The 19,215-nt window shown below is 46.0% G+C and overlaps 1 protein-coding gene across 1 annotated transcript in view; it reads left to right on the forward strand.

Moving 5' to 3' along the window:
- The window catches only part of LOC119381537 (Down syndrome cell adhesion molecule-like protein Dscam2), a 217,984-nt gene that overhangs the window by 147,599 nt on the left and 51,170 nt on the right, over positions 1-19,215 (forward strand). Inside the window, exons 4-6 of the mRNA XM_037649311.2 lie at positions 10,734-10,871; positions 12,238-12,355; positions 12,873-13,051. Coding sequence (XP_037505239.1) covers positions 10,734-10,871; positions 12,238-12,355; positions 12,873-13,051 — 435 coding nt within the window. The remainder of the gene's footprint in view (positions 1-10,733; positions 10,872-12,237; positions 12,356-12,872; positions 13,052-19,215) is intronic.

Genomic DNA, 19,215 nt, shown 5'->3' on the forward strand with positions numbered 1-19,215 from the left:
TGTTATACTGCCCTTTCTCATTGACCGCCTTATTCAGCCATAAAAAACAAAAGAAAAAGGAAAGGCCCGTAGAGATATTTTTGTTCCACAGGTTCCGACGGTCCTACTTTTGTGGCAAGACCAATTTGTCGGCTTGCTTTGTTTTTTCGCTTAGCTCTTGTTTCTTTTTTATTTTCTGAAGGGTATGCCTTAAGACGAGAGGAATGTGATTGCAAGGGACAATTAAGTTGGCTAGGATATAGAGTGGCGTTTCTTTGCTTTTTTTTTTTGTAAAATTGTTTTTGTGGAGCGGGCACTGTTCACAGAAAGCTGCTCACTTTATGCAAAAGCAGCCGAGTCACGAGAATTGCACTTTTGCCTTCTTACTGAAACTGATGTGCCCATAGGCGTGCGAGGGGGGGGGGGGGGCAGGGGGCGGCCGTCTCCCCTAGTCACTTATGAAGAGGGGGGCGCAGAGTCCGCCCCATACAGTGACTTAAAAGGGAGGGGAGGCGCCGCGATGAATTATTGCCCCCCCCCCCCCCCCCCCCCGCTCTCCTAAAGGGTAGCCCTGCGCACGCCTATGGATGTGCCCGAAAAGAAAGGACGGCGGACTTTGGGCATAAACAGCGTTCGCACGTAAGAAATACGCACTTTCAAAACTCTCATCTGTACTCTGGCACGTAGCGCTAAACGGTATAAAAATTTAACGATAGAGGACTTTTATTGCTAAAAAGACAGGGCGTGCAAACACGGACACAAGAAAGAAGTCAGGACACCACCGTGTGTCCGTGTTTGCACGCCCTGTCTTTTTAGAATGAATACTTACCAACTTGCTCAGCTCTCTGTTATTCTAAGATGACTTTTAGTCTTTCGCGAACTAAACATTACACACGAAATTATATAACACTTTATAAAATGAAGCTTGCTTTGCATCGTCACTGCGTGTTCGTCGCCTGCTCGTGAGATGTGCATGTATGTATGGGGGGCACTTTCTTAAAGCCTCGACTATTTGAGCTATTTTTTTCAGTAATTATTTCGGTAAAAATAGCGGTATGTAAATTATGTGACTTTTTAAATACTATTTTATTAATATCTTTATATTTTTAGTCTTGAGGTGAATCTTTCTAATACTATAATATATTATACTATATTATACGGAAGGCATCGTGGGCGCGAGGGCGTAGCCAGGAAGGGAGGGGGGGTAGCGTCCCCCCTCCCTTTTCTGGATACGGGCCTGGTCTCAGGCATATGTGGACGGCGTTCTCGGCGAACTGAACCGTCAGTTTAACGAAATATTTGTGGCGCAACTGGAAAGAAGTTAGGGCAACGAAAGAAGACAGGATAGGGCGCTAGTTCTCAGTTGCGTCACAAATATTTCGTTAAGCTATGCACCAACTCGCCCAACGTTACACACGGTTAAACCGACAGTGAACGACTTCGTAGTTGACGTCGCCAAGGCCACGAAGAATCATACGGCCCGAAGTATCGGAGTAATATTGTTACACACAAACGTTTATACATAGATGTGTACAAGGGCATAAAGCAGCAGCCGTAATGGCTCGCGTCAACGATCACTTCATCGTCGTCAGCGCCGACGTAATCGCACTAACACGTCTTCAGATTGGTTAGCGTTTCCTAGACCCTTTGCTCTAAATCTGCGCATTTAACCGCCCTCCTTGCACCCCTGCGATAATTCAACCTAATCTCCATTCACCGACACCCGAAGGAGCGCTCTGCCAGCTAGCGCCCCACTTCTTGTCGCCAATTCATCTCGGATCACCTTTCGGTGACAAAGCTAATTAATTCGAGGACCACGCGCACGCAAGGCAACGACGCTCTAAGGAGGGAGGTCAGAAATGCGACGTGGCTAATTGTCATGCAAAATACTCGCACTCTTGTACACAACTCGTGTGCTCGGAGAGATTATGTATCGCGAGTGGGGCAAGCATGGCTCAGACACGTTAATTGGTAAAAAAAAAAACACTCAAATTATGCAAATCAGAGGAGGCAGGCGAAACTGTGTGTGTGTGTGTGTGTGTGTGTGTGTGTGTGTGTGTGCACGCTCATGCGAAGGCAGGTGCTTATACTGCATAAGGTGAAGGGGGAATCTGCACTGCCTGGAAACCACGGTTATCATCATCACATTCGGCGTCAAAACAGTTGGAAACGATAACATCATGTTTAACGAAATTTCGAGCAGTGAGATCATTGCTCTGTTCATGCCTTTTCTTTCAGATACTCGTAATTGCCGCTGTCCTGTTCTATGTAATTTGAACCTACACGCAATCCGCAATTTCTAATTCCCTCGTAGCTCTGCCTAATTTGTCAACAACCCGCCGCGGTGGCCTAGTGGTTATGGCGCTTGACTGCCGATCCGAAGTTCGCGGGATCGAATTCCTATTGTGGCAGTTGTGTTTTGATGGAGGCAAAAGGTTAGAGGATCCTGGGCTGAGATTTAGGTTCGTGTTTAAAGAACTTCAGGTGGTCTAAAGTTTCGGAGCCCTCCACTACGGCGTCCCTCGTAATCATATCGCGGGTTCGGGACGTAAAAACCCAACGATTATTATCACTCAATTTGTCGGCAATTCTAATTACGGCTATCTTCGTGCTCAAATCAAGCTGTTGCGCTGCGGTTACCTTTTCTAGGTTCCACGCGACCTGCAGCTAATGTCGAATAAAAGTAGGACCTACATAGCTTTGATACTGTGACGGCTCATTTGTTTATTTCTCCCACGACATCAAGTCTCTAAGCTTACTATTTATCGCCTGCTCAGCAGTGCTTATTTTTTCCCGCTTTTTCTCTTAACCATAGAGCATCATGTGACAAGGTATTGTAAGAAAGGAAGGTAAAAAAAAATATCGCTACCAAAGCACTCCATACAGATGGTTAAAGCTGAAACGTGCGGCCCCGGTGTTTAGCAGTGGGTTAATGACGATGCAGCCAAAGTGCCGCTCGGCGTCCAGTTAGCTCGGCGTCGTGTTTAGCCGCATACATCCACCATTGGCGCTTGCGTTCCGCTTCTCGATTTTTAGAGCGACTTGGCAGGCTGCCGGATCCTCGGTACGCTGTCGCTGCTTGCGCTTGGCCACCCGGGTCCGTACTTGTACCTGGACTGCAGCATCGACCCAGCGAACACGAGTTCTGTCACGGTTCTGCTGTCGGCGCTGTTCTTCGAAAATTGTCTGCTGTTTGGGAGTTCGTATGACCCGTGGCCTGCCCATGTTTAAGTCGTATGTTGAAACTACTGCGCGCGAACTCGGCGGCACGGCTGCGGCGGAATGAACGGCGTCACCGACGGCGCAGCCAACGGCGCGCGTGCTTGGGTACGACTTAGAGAACGACGTCACTGACGGCGCAGCCAATGTAGAAGTTTCTAGCAACATTAGGACAGACGGATTTTCGTTTGGCCTAGCCATATGCAGATTCCCTGTAAAAATCGCCAGGCCTGCGCGGAACACTCAGCACAGACACAGCGAAAGCTGGAAGAGCGGCCTTTCTAGACCCCGTTGTAAACTGTCTTGGGGCAACTAATGCAAGTACACTTGAGAGTTACCCACTGCGCCATAAATCATCACAACTTTTTCGAAGTATAGGAAAGCACCCACTACGCTGTTATTCGTCATTCTGCGAAGAAGCGTGGTACCCGCTACACATCTGTAGGGCATTGTGTGCACTTCGTTTGTGTTGTGGCTGAGAAAGATGAAGAATTATGGCTGAGCCCTTTGTAATGGGTTGGAAGCATTCGACGACCCACTCGTCACGCGATTCGCATTGTGTGAAGCCTGGTTGCTATTTTACTTTTCTATCACGCTATATTACATATGTTGACGCGATTACTTGCCCGTCATGACGCCTGTAAAGGGCGTTTTAGGGGCGAAGCTCCTTAAGGCGGCACCCGTTCGTCCCTCGTCGTGCTCGTAGTAGTGAGTAACAAGTCTTACCCTTTGACCTCCAAGGTGGTGCCGGTGGGAGATTTCTCCTGTGCGTTGTTGAACACTAAAAAATTCGCAGCGTGCGCGTTAACTAAAAGCCGAATTCTTCTGTCTCTGTAGAAGTGTAAGTGTTAGCTAAAAGCCGACTTCTTCTGTCTCTCATTCCCATTAGCAGCCATTGTTTACCTCCAAGGTAGTGCCTGGTGAGATTTCTCCTGTGCGTGATTAAACAATAAAAATTTTGTTCAAAACGCCGTTGATTGATGAAATAAACCAACGAAAGACGCCAGATGTTTTGTAAAAACAAAACGAAAGAACGCCAGATGTTTCTAAAGCAAAACGAAAAAGACGCCAGCTGCTTAACGAAAGACGCAAGGTGTTTTCTAAAGCAATGGTTTTCTAAACAATGAAAATTCACAGCGTACATGTAAAATTAAAGTGAGCTGCAAGTCGTCATAACTCATCGAACCTTTAGTATAAACGCGCCCGATCTCACGTCGGTGATGATGTACTGGGCAGAATTCACGGAAGATTCACGGTTTACCGATGAACCTCCGCAGCTTCGCCCACTCATCATCATTCACTCCGTGGATATGCTGTTTCCTTTTTTTATATTTGAGAAGGAATTTCAAGCTAAGGCGTGGCTCTGTGGTTTGAAACCACACCACAGACCGCACAACCTTTTTTCTGCTGGAAAGAAAAAGCTTTATAAGGATGTACGTGACCTTGTGTTGCCCATCCCAATGTACAGAGCGCTATATGCTGCTGGCAAGGGTCACAATGTACTTAAGCGAGTCAGAAAAATGGAAGCACCTCCAAATGCAAAATCTTTCTTCTTTAAATTGCACACAGGAACACTACCGGTAAAAACCTTTATAGAGGAGCGAGGCTTCTACATGCCATGGGGCTCCGATTGCTTAATATGTAACCAACCTGAAACAATTGACCACGTCTTTCTGCACTGTTGGGAGGGGGTGTACTTTTGCGACGTGTCGCAGAGGACAATGAAAAAAGAATTTCCGTCAGACCCTCGTGGAATTTGGTATTTAGCAATAGACAATGAGGACGGACTACCTTTTGACCTAGTCGTGATGACTGGCTTGCACAGTATATGGCGCTCACGAATGGCTGGATATTACTGTGATCCGGATAGAAGACCAGCAAGACAGTATTTTGAAGAAAGTATGGCCCGGTTTCTTGATGTAGAAAAAACAAAAGAATGCGTTCCTTCATGGTTGCCTAGGGTAGAACCCCTGCTTACTATGAAGGAATTTTAAATCATAATGTTTTTTATCCAGTGGTTGACGGTAGATGTGTGCCTACCTGTTTGTGGTGTCTTGTAACATAATTCTGTTGTCCCCATATTTTTTTCTCATTTTAATTTTTTTTTATTTCGCGCGATAGCCGGTACGGACACCGGCGGCGGCGGACAACTACAGCACCAAAATCGGCTGTTGTTGTGATCGCATAACAGCTTTTATTGTAATACATTCATTGTTGTCCTTACATGCAGGAAGTAGAAGACACTGTTCACATAATTCTTTAAATCGGCAGCTTACCAGTGCAGTGCATGAACAGAAAAACACACTGCTGCTGTCTTGAAGCACGCAGCGCAGAATCAAAATCGACAGTAATCCTATATATGTTGCAGACGAAGTTGAACGAGTCCATGCAATATCGGCCATACCAAGCGGAAACGAAACCATGCTCTGCGTTGCATTCACCTTCCCAGTTCTCGTTCACGCTGGCGTGCGAGAAGAGCGAGTGGAAAAAGCCGTATCTAGAAGACTTGTGCGTCCGATACCGAACAGTCGACTGGGGGAAAAAACAACAACAACAAAAAGAGCGTAAATATCGTAAAATAAACTAAGGTATCGAGTCGCTCGCGGGCCGCGTTTGAGAGAAGCTCAAGAGCACGTTATAGGAGCATAAAAGAGACGACGATAACGCAATTCGAGAATTTGTGATGAACGCGAGACACCGCGGAGTTGTTTATATGCTGGTAGCTGGTAGCGAATCCGACGACAAGACATAAAATAAAGCTGGATCGAGCGGAGAAAGATCAGCAAAAGACGGAAGCCAGACTTTAGAAATGTGCTTTGAATGACGCGAGTCAGGAGCGAGCGATGCAACGCGATCTATTTCCGGAAGGAACATGAACTCGTACTCGTTGCCGCAGCTTCTTATACACTTCAGAGCCCGAACGAAGCCGGTACTCGCAACGGTAAGTAAGATGGAAGCAGTGCTACACGTGCGTGCCACGACATACACGCATGCCTGGGTTCATTCTTTATACCGAGTTCTGATGCACCCTTCAAAGATGCAAGACCGGGCACGCTTTCAGCTTCGGCGGTGTAACTCTTTCCTTTAGAACGTTTCGTTTTCTCAATAGTTGTATTCATCCCAAGAATTCCGAGGTTAAGGAAAAAGTTTAGTAAAAAACGCGAACATCAACAACGTTTTGTGAGCGAAGCAATCGAGGAGACTTCTCCGATTTAGGGAGCTTGAAAACGCGAAACTTTGGAAGCGTAGCCGATCTACTGCTGAGAAAAAAGGTGTAAAATGGATGGGCATAGAGGAACATGGGTTCCCCTATTCACCATTGAAGCGAATGAATTGTAGGCGAAAGTGACAGAGATAGGAGGTCTTGGAGAAAGCATTGCGATGTGTTTGCCGTACTTCTACCTTATACAAGCCCATAAATCTGGGACTTCGTGTTGAAATCTTTCGGAAGGCGACCTGCATAATGTACAAACCGAGGTGTCGATAAAGGGGTGCAATATTTCAGAGTCGGTTCACTTGGTGAGAGTGAAAGAGGTTCTTTAGTGAAAGTTCCGGAACTCGAAATTTCTCGACGTCGGTACATAAATGACGCCAATTTCACCACGAAAAAGCAGCACTGATGCTCCTTGTGTGACGTGATAGATTTCTGGTTGGTTTTCTTTATGATGTACGAAAACCGTTGAGGAATTGTTCTAATGTCTTCTTCAGGGCAATGCATTATACTTTTTTTTAACTTAGAAGATTAAATCACCTAGCCCCTGTTGTTATTTGAGCTAAAACCACCTCTTGAGACGTCACTTGTTGCTATTTCATTAGATGAGATTAATATAAGAAGTTTAGATGCGAGCATCTTCTTCTTGTTTTGTAATTTTCTTTCACAGCGATAACGCTAAGACGATCAAACTGTCGTGCTATCTTATCCAGAAATGCAGTTTTTATGCAGTCTTAGCACAGCATTTCATTTTTTTATGCGTAAGTGCATGAAAAGTGAACAGAATAACACGTTCCGGGCTTTCGCTCTATGAATATTCCTTTACATTTTGTCTTTGCGTCAGGCTTCTCACAAGTAACTAATCATACCTAATATAGGCAACTGGTGCGCCTTGCAACATTACCGGGATTATACCATGCAAGTTTATGCGCTGTGTGTCACACCCACCAAAGCCTAGATGCATGTAGTTCGCTAGTTGGGAGTATTGTTACCATACATAACTATGTGCTAGAGGCTCTCACCTTTCCTTTGGATTTCCATTCATAATTAGGACTTACGGGCATGTGTGGGCTAGCAGGCTGAGAATATATCTAGATCCGCTCAACATCAGTAGGTGATAACAAGTTGTGCTTTTACGGCGGAGAGAGGTTTATAGTTTGCCCGAAGCAGTGTATTTACCGTAGCACCGTAATCAGAAAAAAAAATCACACACACACACACACACACACACACACACACACACACACACACACACACACACACACACACACACACACACACACACACACACACACACACACACACACACACACACACACACACACACACACACCACCACACACACACACACCACGCGCACACACACACACCACACACACACACACACCACACACACATACACACACAGCATGCACGACCACACACACACACACGCACACACACACACACGCACACACACACACACACACACACACACGCATGCACGCACCCTCATACACACACACGCACACACACACACACACACACCCATGCACACACACACACACACACATCTTTCTACGTAAGGCTTGTGCTTATGGGCACATAAGTGCTAATCATTATGCAGCGCATAATCTAAGTGAAGGCGGAGGACCTCTTAGGGAACAGAACTACTGAAAGAGAAGACTTCCGAATTCGACCCCACGTTATTATCATTGGGCGTAACGTTATAAGCACGGCGAAGCTTTTCTGCGCAGTTAAGGACGGAGCTTATATAAGCTCAGCTTTGTTTGCGTGGATAAGCATCTGTGATCGGGGAGTGCGAGGAAAAGCTCCGTAGCGCACCACAGCGTGCTTTCTAGAGAACGAGGAAATCGTAATGCATCATGCTGCAGGAAGAGGAATTACTAGACGCGCTTGCCTTTTTTTTTAACGCGATAGCGTCAAAGAGCTCGTTTCGCTGTGATTCCGGTGTCGGTGTCGGCGTCGTTGGTTGTGAGTGAAAAATCAGCGTTGCCCGTGACAGAAAAACCGAGAAAGATGCAAATAATATAAATAATAAAAAACTTCGGTCCAAGTGAGAATCCAACCAAGGCCTCCTGCATGGCAAGCAGGTGTTCTACCTCAGAGCCACGCCATGGCTTGCAAATGCTGCAGAAAAAAAAACGCTATATGAATGTAATGTTGTGGGAGGAGTCTCCTTACCGCACGTAATATTGCGTAGAACCGCGCCAGGCGTCAAAACATGTTAATTGCACAACGAGTGGGCGTTTTAAAGGCTCACCCATTACAAAGCGATCACACATGTTTATTCATCATCGTCAGCAAAAACATCTACAAAATGAGGAGCTTCGTAGGTTCGCGTGATGCCTTACGGACGCGTAGTGGGCCCTTCGTTGATTTGCAAAAGGAAGAATTATGGCGTAGTGGCACTTCGAAACTGTACTTACAGTGGCCATTCTATGACAGTTTGAAACGGCCAACGTTACGCGCACCGACGTTCGTTTCCATGCGGCACAGTTGAGGCATCAATCGAGAACCGAAGCTAGGCTACCAGTTCAGGAGGCCATGCGCACGGGGCCCGATCACGCTATCGCGCTCTACTCGTGAAGCTAAGCTCAAGCGTCCTCCAAGCTTTTTTTGTTTCATTTTTGTTTTTACACCTAGAGCGGTGCTTTGATGGGATTATGAGCATCCGGACAGTGTGGTAGCATCTGCGCGACGTGAAAATAGGACGGCAGCAAGGTGTGCCTTTGCTTACGTGTTTTGTACTTCCACTTCCTTAGCCAGTCACGTGGCCCTAAATGTGCCATCACAGAAAGTGATCAGTAGGTTCAGGACACGACTCCTAAGCATTGCGGTGCCAGCGGAGTGGCAAGGTCTCTTGATTGCCAGCTTTGGTTATTGACTGGCTTGCAGTCGCGGTACCCTTGATAGAATAATGCCGCTAGATTCTTAGTGCGACGCCTCAGCTGCCGACATCAAGGATGCCGACGGCTCAGGGACTCATCAGACACTCTCTAGAGCGTGTCTGGAGAGGGCTAGATGACTCACTACGGTCCAAATTATCACAACACAGCCATAATTTGTTGCCACGCACACTACGAGCCCTAACTCGAGGACCCATACTGCTCACACCATGACAAGAATACCGCATGTCTCCTCTTGCATTCGACAACTTTCTATCCTGCCAGCGGACTCGAAGTCATTAACTAGTCCCTGTGATGCATTCTACGATAGAACACCTTTGCATTATACGTTCGTTTCGTTTTGTTCAGTTTTCCCTAACGTATATACATTACACTGCGAGGTAAAGTCAGAATATGTCAAACAATGAAAATGTTGATGCAATATCTCCTCAAAAAGCAGTGATTCACAATTATTCTGAGAGCAGGCAAATTATTGGAGAGCAGGTAAATTATTTTTAAATGAGTGGATCGTCCTGTAAGCTAGTGTCGCGTATATTTAGTAACCAGCGAAGGCTGCAGTTACTTTCCTTGGAGAAAGACGTAATGGATACGGTCTAAATATTGGACATCTTTCTGCCACTTCCGCTCGGGAAATAGTAGCCGCAGTACCTTGAACAATGTTTTCCTCCCAAGCGCGCTTCGTCCCGTTAAAGTGTCCTGTGATCGCAATATTCAACACTGTTTAGGGTAAAAGAGGTCCCTGTTAGTCTCTGATGGTAGACTGTTTTAGCGCTATTACTTATGTAATACGAAACAAAGGAAATGTGAAAAATAGGGAAGTAATAAATTAGCGTGATCTTGCGTCCCCTCTCCCTTGTAGCTGCGAGGGCAATAACTTTAAAAATACACCTGAAAAATGTGTCGCATTGCTATGCTGTATGATACATTTCTGGTGCTACATATGTGACGAACTCCATGGTAAGAATATTACTGCGGCTTCTCCCTATAGGTGGATTCACTTACTTTTGCCTCTTGCCATTCAATATGGCACTGCAGCTTCTTTACTGCTGCCATCAATCGTAATATGTGACGAATGTGGGAAAGAAATTACTTTAAAAACTTGAAAAAAGGCTACTCACGTGAGTGGTATGTCAAAGCTGGCCTCCAAACTCTCAACCTTACTTTCGGCCATCGCAATCAATCAGTCAATCGCTACATCATACATACATACATACATACATACATACATACATACATACATACATACATAAAACATGCATAAATCAAACGATCGATAAATAAATAAATAAATAAATAGATAACTAAATAAATAAATAAATAAATAAATGTAAAATGTCTATATATTGATTGTAATCGCTCGATAAACGTGCAATGTGCGTAGACAATTGTTGTGCGCGCCTTCTCCCATCTCGCAGACCGGTACGTGATGACGTCTTCGGGTGACCTGTACGTGCGGAGCTTGACGCAGGCTGCGCGCTTCCGCTGCCACACGGATGACGTGCTCACTCGTCGCAACAGGACGAGCGCTAACTACGCTCACTACCACGTCACGGGTGAGCCGCTCTCGACAATTTTTACACTCATATATGACACTGCGTAGCACCGCGTGCCTGCGCAGTCTTATCATTCTTTCATCTTTGTTAAAATAAAGATGTTTTGTGCCAGCCTTCACCCATACTCGCGTCATTTCCGTCACGAATATCACGTTAGTAAATGAGCTTGCTAGGTTTCTGGCATCCGCGCGAGGTGTCTCTTAAGTCACTTCTGGCTTCCACGAGCTGTTATTTTTTACTTGCTGTTTTCACATTCGGTCTCCTAATTCACAACCGGTTCACTTTCCACACAAGCCTAGCTAAGAAACGCCTCTTAGACAGTTTCGTTCAGAAATGATCACCGACATCGTATACATCATACCTAGTTGCAGAAAGCGGGTGGGAGACGGCCAGAAAGACACGTACACTATGAAAATGCACCGCAGTGTACTTCATATCACCCACCAAGGCTCTAACTACTTTTATGAGGACTAGTTTCACTTTTGTGCTATATAAAAGCGATTCCACTGAGACATAAATCAACTACATTTTTATAAATGTGTCAACTTGTGCATCTGTACAGCTACCGTCAAAAATGATCTGAGCCACTGTACCTGAGGGAAAGCTTGTTAGCTATAGCATCAAAACCGTACAGCGCTATCTTCGCATATAATAGTACAAAATGTACTACGACGTGGGTCGAGGCTGCAGAAATATTTCTTTCTGTTTTAGACAAGCGCAGTTCATTAGGTCTTGAAAACAGCTGCGCATCTTTTTCCACGCCAAAACTTCTTCTAAAACGTTATTTTCGGGCTAGAACTATTCGAATTTTCCCGTTTTTTTTCTTACTCCCAGAACCTCTGTTATCTCAGTCTACAATCACAGCTCATGAATTATTCTTCAGAAATCTAGCAACTTCATCTAAATTCACTACGTTTATATATCGTAATGCTATCACTATTTATCATGCATAATTCACAAAGAGTAGCACTGTTGGTGATACTATTTCTATCACTGGGAACCTCTAGTTTTTAACCTCTAGTTCGTTGGGATTTCTCGCGGCGGTGTCCTCACGGAAAAGAAAAAAGAATCTTCAGCGATCGAATCGAAAAGCGCATACATTCTTTGGCGTCACGTATACAACACACAGCCCAGCATTCGTTTCCGTAAGAAACAAGCACAAAACAAGCATCCAAGATATATAATCGACGATAACGCGTGATAAGCACGTAGACAAGGTGGAAGCGTCTCCAAACAAGTCTCGTAGAGCCTAATGCATCCGCTGACCGCAGTGGCTTATCCTGTGCCGACCACCTTTTTTTTCAATTTGTTCTACTAGGAGTCTTCAAGTTAATGACGTCTCTCTTCTCACATTCCATTTGTGCAGAACCAGCAGGAAGTGAGATACCTTCCCTCACATTCCACTCGGGTCACGTGACCGTTGAGCAAGGTCGTCCCACTGACCTGGTCTGCCTTGCCCAAGGCTGGCCGCCACCTAAGTACAAGTGAGCTTCTTGAAATATTCATACTTTATTATACATCGTCGTTTACGAGGAAGCTGGTTCGATTCCCGGCCGCGACAGGGGACAAAATCGTGCTTGGTCAGAATTAGTCTGGAGTCACTACGGCGTGCCTCGTCATCATATCGTGCTTCTGGCATAAAAAACAAACAAACAGAATTTTAGTTTTTAGTGCATTATCCGCTTCATAAACTTTGACTGACTAAGTTGTATAGGTGCGTTGGTTCCGATGTTCAGCACTTTGGCTCGAAGTTGAAGTAGCTGTGTACTGAAGGAGGCATAGAAAATAAACAGTTGTAGGGATCAAAGTTCGTAGTTACTACAGTAGCGTACCACATGTCTCAATAAGTTCAGCCGTTGATAAGGCACGTTAATGCTTCCGGTCGGCGGGGAAGGGAGGGGGATGCTTGCCTTCCCGCCTTCTTGTAGCTGATGGCTCTGGGCAAGCACACTTGAACGCAATACCTAGGGTAACATCCCTGTTATGATCACGTGGTTACAGGTGGTACCGGAAACAGGGGCAGAGGCTAATGCCGTTGCCGCCCTCCACCACACCTGCTGCTCTGGACGGTGTCCTTCATTGGAGCGGAGGCGTGCAGCCCGAGCACGATGGACAGTACGTGTGCGTGGCCACAAACACCATGGGAGATGCCAAGGCCACGCTTACGCTGTCAGTGATCGGTCAGTATACGAGCTAACCCTAATCCATGGATTTTAACGCGTGCTGCAGCTAACGTTGTGGATATTTGTTCTATGGAGCGTTTCGTTGTTAACGCTGACGAGCTCAGTCTCACGTTCTTCCGACCGGCGACTGACGCACTCTGCGGATGCAAATAAGTTATTCAATGTGGTTATTTATCCATCACTATTACCTCCAGTTGTAACGTCATTGCTGTTGTTTCATGATGCTTGTTACAACAAACAATCTGCCATTGTAATTAGTCTCTGTGCCGCTTCAAAAGCACTTCGAGAATCCTACGACGGCTCATTGGGCATCATATTGAAAACCGCCTATAGGGGCAATGACTAACTGCACAGAACAATTATCGTTATGTCCGAATCTTGTGAGCCTTCATTCTACAAAGACAGGGCGTGCAAACACGGACACAAGAAAGAAGTCAGGACACCACAAAACGCCGACTAACAACTGAATAGATGCACAACGGTGGAAAAGAAAGAAGGCGCACGAAAACTTATCTGCGCATGCCCATGCAATAGGCGAACCTATCAATCCGGCACGCGTGGGGGCCTACGCGAATGATAACTGTTAAGGCATTTGATTTAGTCGGCGTTTGTGGGTCCTGACTTCTTCCTTGCGTCCGTGTTTGCACACCCTGTCTTTTTAGAATGAATACTTACCAACTAGCCCAGCTCTCTGTTATTCTAAGCTTGTGAGCCTTCTTCGGGTGTTTCGCCAAACTAAAAAAAAAAAAATCAGTACAGCTTTGCCCAATCGCTTGTGAACTACGAGCGTGTGATTAATGAGCACTTTTGCCTCACCAAGTGCTTGCAAAGTACAGAGAGAGAGGTAGGGAGGGATAAAGCATACATTAAAGGAGCACTGACATCAAATTTGCGCATGTGGATCTTTTTGCATACGCGAGTAGCTATCGACCCACTAGTAACGGTTAACGACTCAAAATGCAGCGGAGGGACGAATAAGTATATGTAATATTGATTAATATATCCGGTATCGAACGCGATTCAAAACGGGTGGAAAGCCCGCCACTTTGTAGCGCTGGCAGCGCTACCTCGCGGCCACGTTGAAGCCGCACCCCAGCTGATCCCGCAGCCGCAAAAAAGTGACGTCGTGTCCAACTGACATTTCGTTCGCGAAGGGCACATGTGCTGCCATGTCTTTGTCGCCAACATCGTCGTCGCGGTCAACGTCGACAAGTGATGATGACAAGGATCTGGAAGAAGTACTTGTTGCCGGGCTAGTTGGTTCGTCATAATGAGGGAAATTCTAGACGCCTGAAACACCGCAAGAAGAACGAAGAAGCACAGGGAAACAGCGTCACTCGCAACTGATTTATTCTCAGAAGAAACGCGGAAAATATATGTGCCGCACAACACACGCGCACACCGCACTGCATCACCTAGTCACTACACATAAAAAAACACGAGGTCAATAGAAAAGCATATCTAATCAAGCAACGGCGAGCAAAATTGGAACTCAACATGCGCACAACCACTGATGTGTCACTTACACATAAGTCACCTCTCTTCTTTATCCAAAAAGCTTCCATTAATTCTCGGGCCAGAGCATCTGAGTTTTTGGCAAGAACAGAAACGCTTGAAAACCTCGCCTCACAAGATCAGGAATGGCAGTGTGCAGGCAAATGTGCTGCCGAATTGTTTCGAAGTGACAGCTCATGTTCCCTAACTATGACGTTCAAACACCGACCAATTTGACCGATGTAAACCCGACCACAACTAAGTGGGATTTCACGCGCCACGCCCACCGAGCAATCCACATACTTCGAAGCGTGTTTCTTCCCACAAGTAGAGGCCCTCGGTGGTTGAGAAATACGTGGACATAGGCCAGCCAACTTACGTGGCGCAGAGAAAACTACAGGCACATTGCACCTGTTTTAAGGTTGTGCGCTACCTTATGAACATAAGGTACCACCATATGTTTTTTGACCATGGGCTGCCTGCTTTTCCTTGTGCCCTTCAACTTTTGAAGGAAGGTTTCGGCAACGGATACAACGACAGAGTTAGGATAGGCAGCTGAATGAAGCCGCCTAACCTAATCCATGTAACTATCTTGCATACTGTGAGGACAAGACTTCACTAGCGCTCCATCGAGACACATGATCGCAATGGCCCTTTTAACAAGGTTAAAACGGGCCGCATCAAAAGGTAACAGCTCTTTGCGTGAGTGCGCCCTGAAAAATTACTTGCAATAAGCTTTTAAAAAAAACTAGTTTGGGTTCCTACTGTGCTTTGACGTCACGATACGGTACGAATTTCTCGTCACGCGTTCGCGCAAGAGATCGTGGCATATCCACGGCCGCGGCGCTCCGTAACTCTGTTGGTGATGCAAAAGCGGCATGTTTTGGTACCTGACGTTATCACAAGTAGCCGTAATGGCGTGTGAAGTGATTGGAATGGATACTGTAGCCTGACCTCATGCTATTGTCGATGTCAGTAGGTACGCCACGCAAAAAAAAATTGACTTTTATGTCAAAAATAGAGCATCAGCAATTCCTGAGCGTTACACTTACTCAGAGCTGCCTCGGTACACATGAGATTTGCATGGCGGAGTAAACTCCGTTTAGAAACTTGGTGTCAGTACCACTTTACAATAAGGAGAGGCCAGAAGGTCATTCGACAGGCCCCTGGCGTGGGCGGAGTCCTCAGTCCAGGACCTCATGAGCCGCAGCCGCCCTGCACTCTGTCGCAATCAGGCGGGGCCCGGTAGTCCAGACAGGACACCGGGGCTTCCCACTGTTGTCATATCCTGCCCTGTCATATCTAGATCTCCATTCATTCAACCATTACGGATTCCAAACGGTGGGAATCGCGAATGAGTTGGAGCCCCTTAGTTTCAGGAAACATCTATGGGTATAAATAGTGATGAGCGCGATAATTAGAAGCTAACTGCTGCTGTTTACGACAAGTACTTCGATCGATAGGTCGCGCTCATGTATTGTGAAGTCGGCGAGAAGTATCAGGTCGGCCAAAGCACTCGGTTGAGATGTTATCTGCGATTCCGTAGGCAGCTTTACGTGTACGGTGGCTGCACGTTTATGACATTACCTCGAATATGATGGAAGATAATACTGTCACTGTGTTTCATGCCCGCCACATCTTCCTCGTTCATGACTAGAGAGAGAGAGAGAGAAAGACAGAGAGATGACAGACAGACAGAGTACACTACGGAAAGATCGAATTGGTGTAGTATAAGTTCACCCTTGAAGAAAGGACAAGTCCCGCGCGAACAGAAGGTCCACAAACCACTCGTGTGCGCAAAACATTCGCTGAATGAAAACTAAGCTTTCTTTCTTTCTTTTTATCCACACGAACCAAATTTTTGTCTCAAGGACGTGTAATTAAGAAACCAAGAAATCCGTGTACGTCGTATCGAATGGTAAATTGCGAGTCAGCCAGCGATCTATCACCTTGGTCCCATTGTTGCTATCATGTACAAGTAACTTGATAGTCTCTGTTTTTGTCTTTCTGGCCTTGTTTGACGCAAGTCCTAGTTGGCGTGATTTGACAGTTTCATTCAGTTTTCTTTAGTGTGTTTTTTCTACTTTCCTGCATTTTAAAAATCATGCTACAGTGTTGGGATAAAATAATTGTGGGGGACCACAATCCTTGACTTAGCCGTCGGGTAGTGACACTTGCACCTCGGCGTTCGTGTTCTCTGATTTATTCCTTGGGTTAACTTCGCGTTTTGTCGCACTGCCGAAGCCTATCTCGGAGGACACGTAGGAAGAAGCTCGGGCTTGAGATCCACTCCGCCATATGCCGCAACGAACCCAGCAGCTCCCAAGAAAACCGTCTACTCTTTCAATGAACACATTCAATTAATTTTCATTATTAGCCCGACAGTTACTTGGTCGTTATCGTAAGTAAACTTATGATCAGATACCATACGTATCCACTATAACTCTTAACTTCAAACCAGAACCCTCGATTTCGTAACGGATTTATTTTTTAAAACACATTTTTTGAATGTTCGCAAAACTGGGAGTAAGTGCTCGACCGGAAGTGCGTTGCGTTGAAGTCTCCTTAGAACGCTCCGGCTGGGCACTACATGCAGTACGCGCCACCCAAATAAAAGTAAGCTAGTGGTATTGCCAGACACTTTCAAAACACTAGAGTAGGTTGTCACTTCGAACTAATAATGAGGAAAATGCAACGTTTGCTTGTAGACTCATTAGCCAATCTACTGTGCGTTGAAAACGTCGTCATCTTTAGAGCAGTAATGTTTTGGTGGCGTGCTACCGGCCACGAAACGGAGAATGAAAACGCAAAATCCTGAATCTGGCGTGGCACTGTACGCGTTGAGAAGCAATTCAGGTTAACAACCTGCGCTCGTGTACTGTTCCGCTAAACTGAGGGATGGCGAGACTGTCGACTGCCTCCGAGGAAATCAAGAAGAGCGCGAATTTCCTTGACTCCGATGTCGGTTTTTCGTCTGAGGCACGATGCACTTAGAACGAGCTTTCCCTTTCTGCCGTGACGCCGGGGGCACTTGGTCGTCGACGAGAGAGGCGAGGCATCGAGCAGGCGGCAGCGAGCGCACTGTCTGTTCTTCGTCTTTCCGCTAGCACTAAACTATGCTATAACTAACCGGAAAAGATCCTATCCTAAGCTGAGAACAGGTCGTAAAGTCTTACTCCCTGCCGACGATCTTTATCACGCCGCTAGAGGCTTTTTCTCGGTATTCCGTGCATGTCTAGTGTAATCGTCAATGTCACTAATGTCTCTCGTGAATCTATGCATGAAGAGCAGAAAGGCAGTGAAGGAGGATAGGAAAGAAAGGCAGGGAGGTCAACCAGACTCGCTTCCGGTTTGCTGCCAACTCTGGGAGAATGCGAGTGGGAGAGTAAATATTACTATCTAGATAAGGGTTACAAGAACAAATACCCTATGTGAGAACCTAACCTGATCAGTATACGGCTATCTCATGTTTTAAGGAACGTCAGAGTGGTTCCGTTGGGCGCCAAGGTTCTGCGCCGCAGCGGTGTAGACCCTCTCACTTGCCACGAGACCCTTTGATAATACTGAATTAATGAGCTGCGCGCACGTGATAAGGTTGCCGTGCACTTCGTAGCTAATGTCTATTTAATGTCTACCATGTTTTCCCTTGTCCTTTTTCTCTATTATTCTGTGCTTTTTTTTTTTTTGCGCTCCCGTTCACCTTCTTCCGCACTCAACTGGTGCTCAAATCTCCGATTATTATATTAACGGGACAGCGTTAAAGAGCTCGTTTCGCCGAAATTTCGGCGTCGGCGGTGGTGTCTTTGGTTGTGAGCAAAAATCATCATCTAGTCCGTGACTGCAAAATCGATAAAGATGCAAATAAAATAAATAATAATAAACCTAGGTTCGAGTGAGAATCGAACCCAGACCATCTGCGTGTCAAGCAGGTGCTCTACCACAGAGCTATGCTTTTGCTTGAAGCTTCTTCGCAATATATATATATATATATATATATATATATATATATATATATATATATATATATATATATATATATATATATATATATATATATATATATATATTATGACGTCTCAGTCGTAACGGGGTTTATTTGGTCGCGACGTCGAGAGTGAACAAGCGCCGCGGCCACGATGATCAAGAGCACACACCCGAAGACGATGATGATGAAAGGCAAACGCGTGATGATGATTACAATAACAGAGAGATGAGGAAGAAGTGCATAATAGATGCCTACACTAATTCCCCCCACGTGGAAGCGGCCAGCCTGGCCGCTGCAAGTCAAGGCGACGAGGAACGTCGCGTGAAGTGCTTCATCCGAGAAACGTGAACAATCTCGGTACTGCGGTAACGGCGGTCAGTAGGGACGACAAGTGGTGTCACGCGATAGTTAACAGAGAAGTCTGCTCCAAAACTATGTATGGGCCGATAAACCGAGGCTGGAACTTGTCACACAGACCAGGTGTGCGAAGTGGTGTCAAAAGCAGTACCTCGTCACCAGGTCGGAAGGAGACAACGCGATGAGATGTGTCGTAAACGAGCTTCCGGGCTTGTTGCGTGGCTTCTGTGTTCATGCGAGCGCGCTGGCGACACTGCGCAAGTCTCGAAATATATTCTTCGCAAGAAGTCGGGGATGAATGGCCAGTGCAGGTGAAGAAAGAAAC

This window comes from Rhipicephalus sanguineus, chromosome 2 (genome assembly GCF_013339695.2).
Source record: "Rhipicephalus sanguineus isolate Rsan-2018 chromosome 2, BIME_Rsan_1.4, whole genome shotgun sequence".
NCBI classification, from domain to species: domain Eukaryota; kingdom Metazoa; phylum Arthropoda; class Arachnida; order Ixodida; family Ixodidae; genus Rhipicephalus; species Rhipicephalus sanguineus.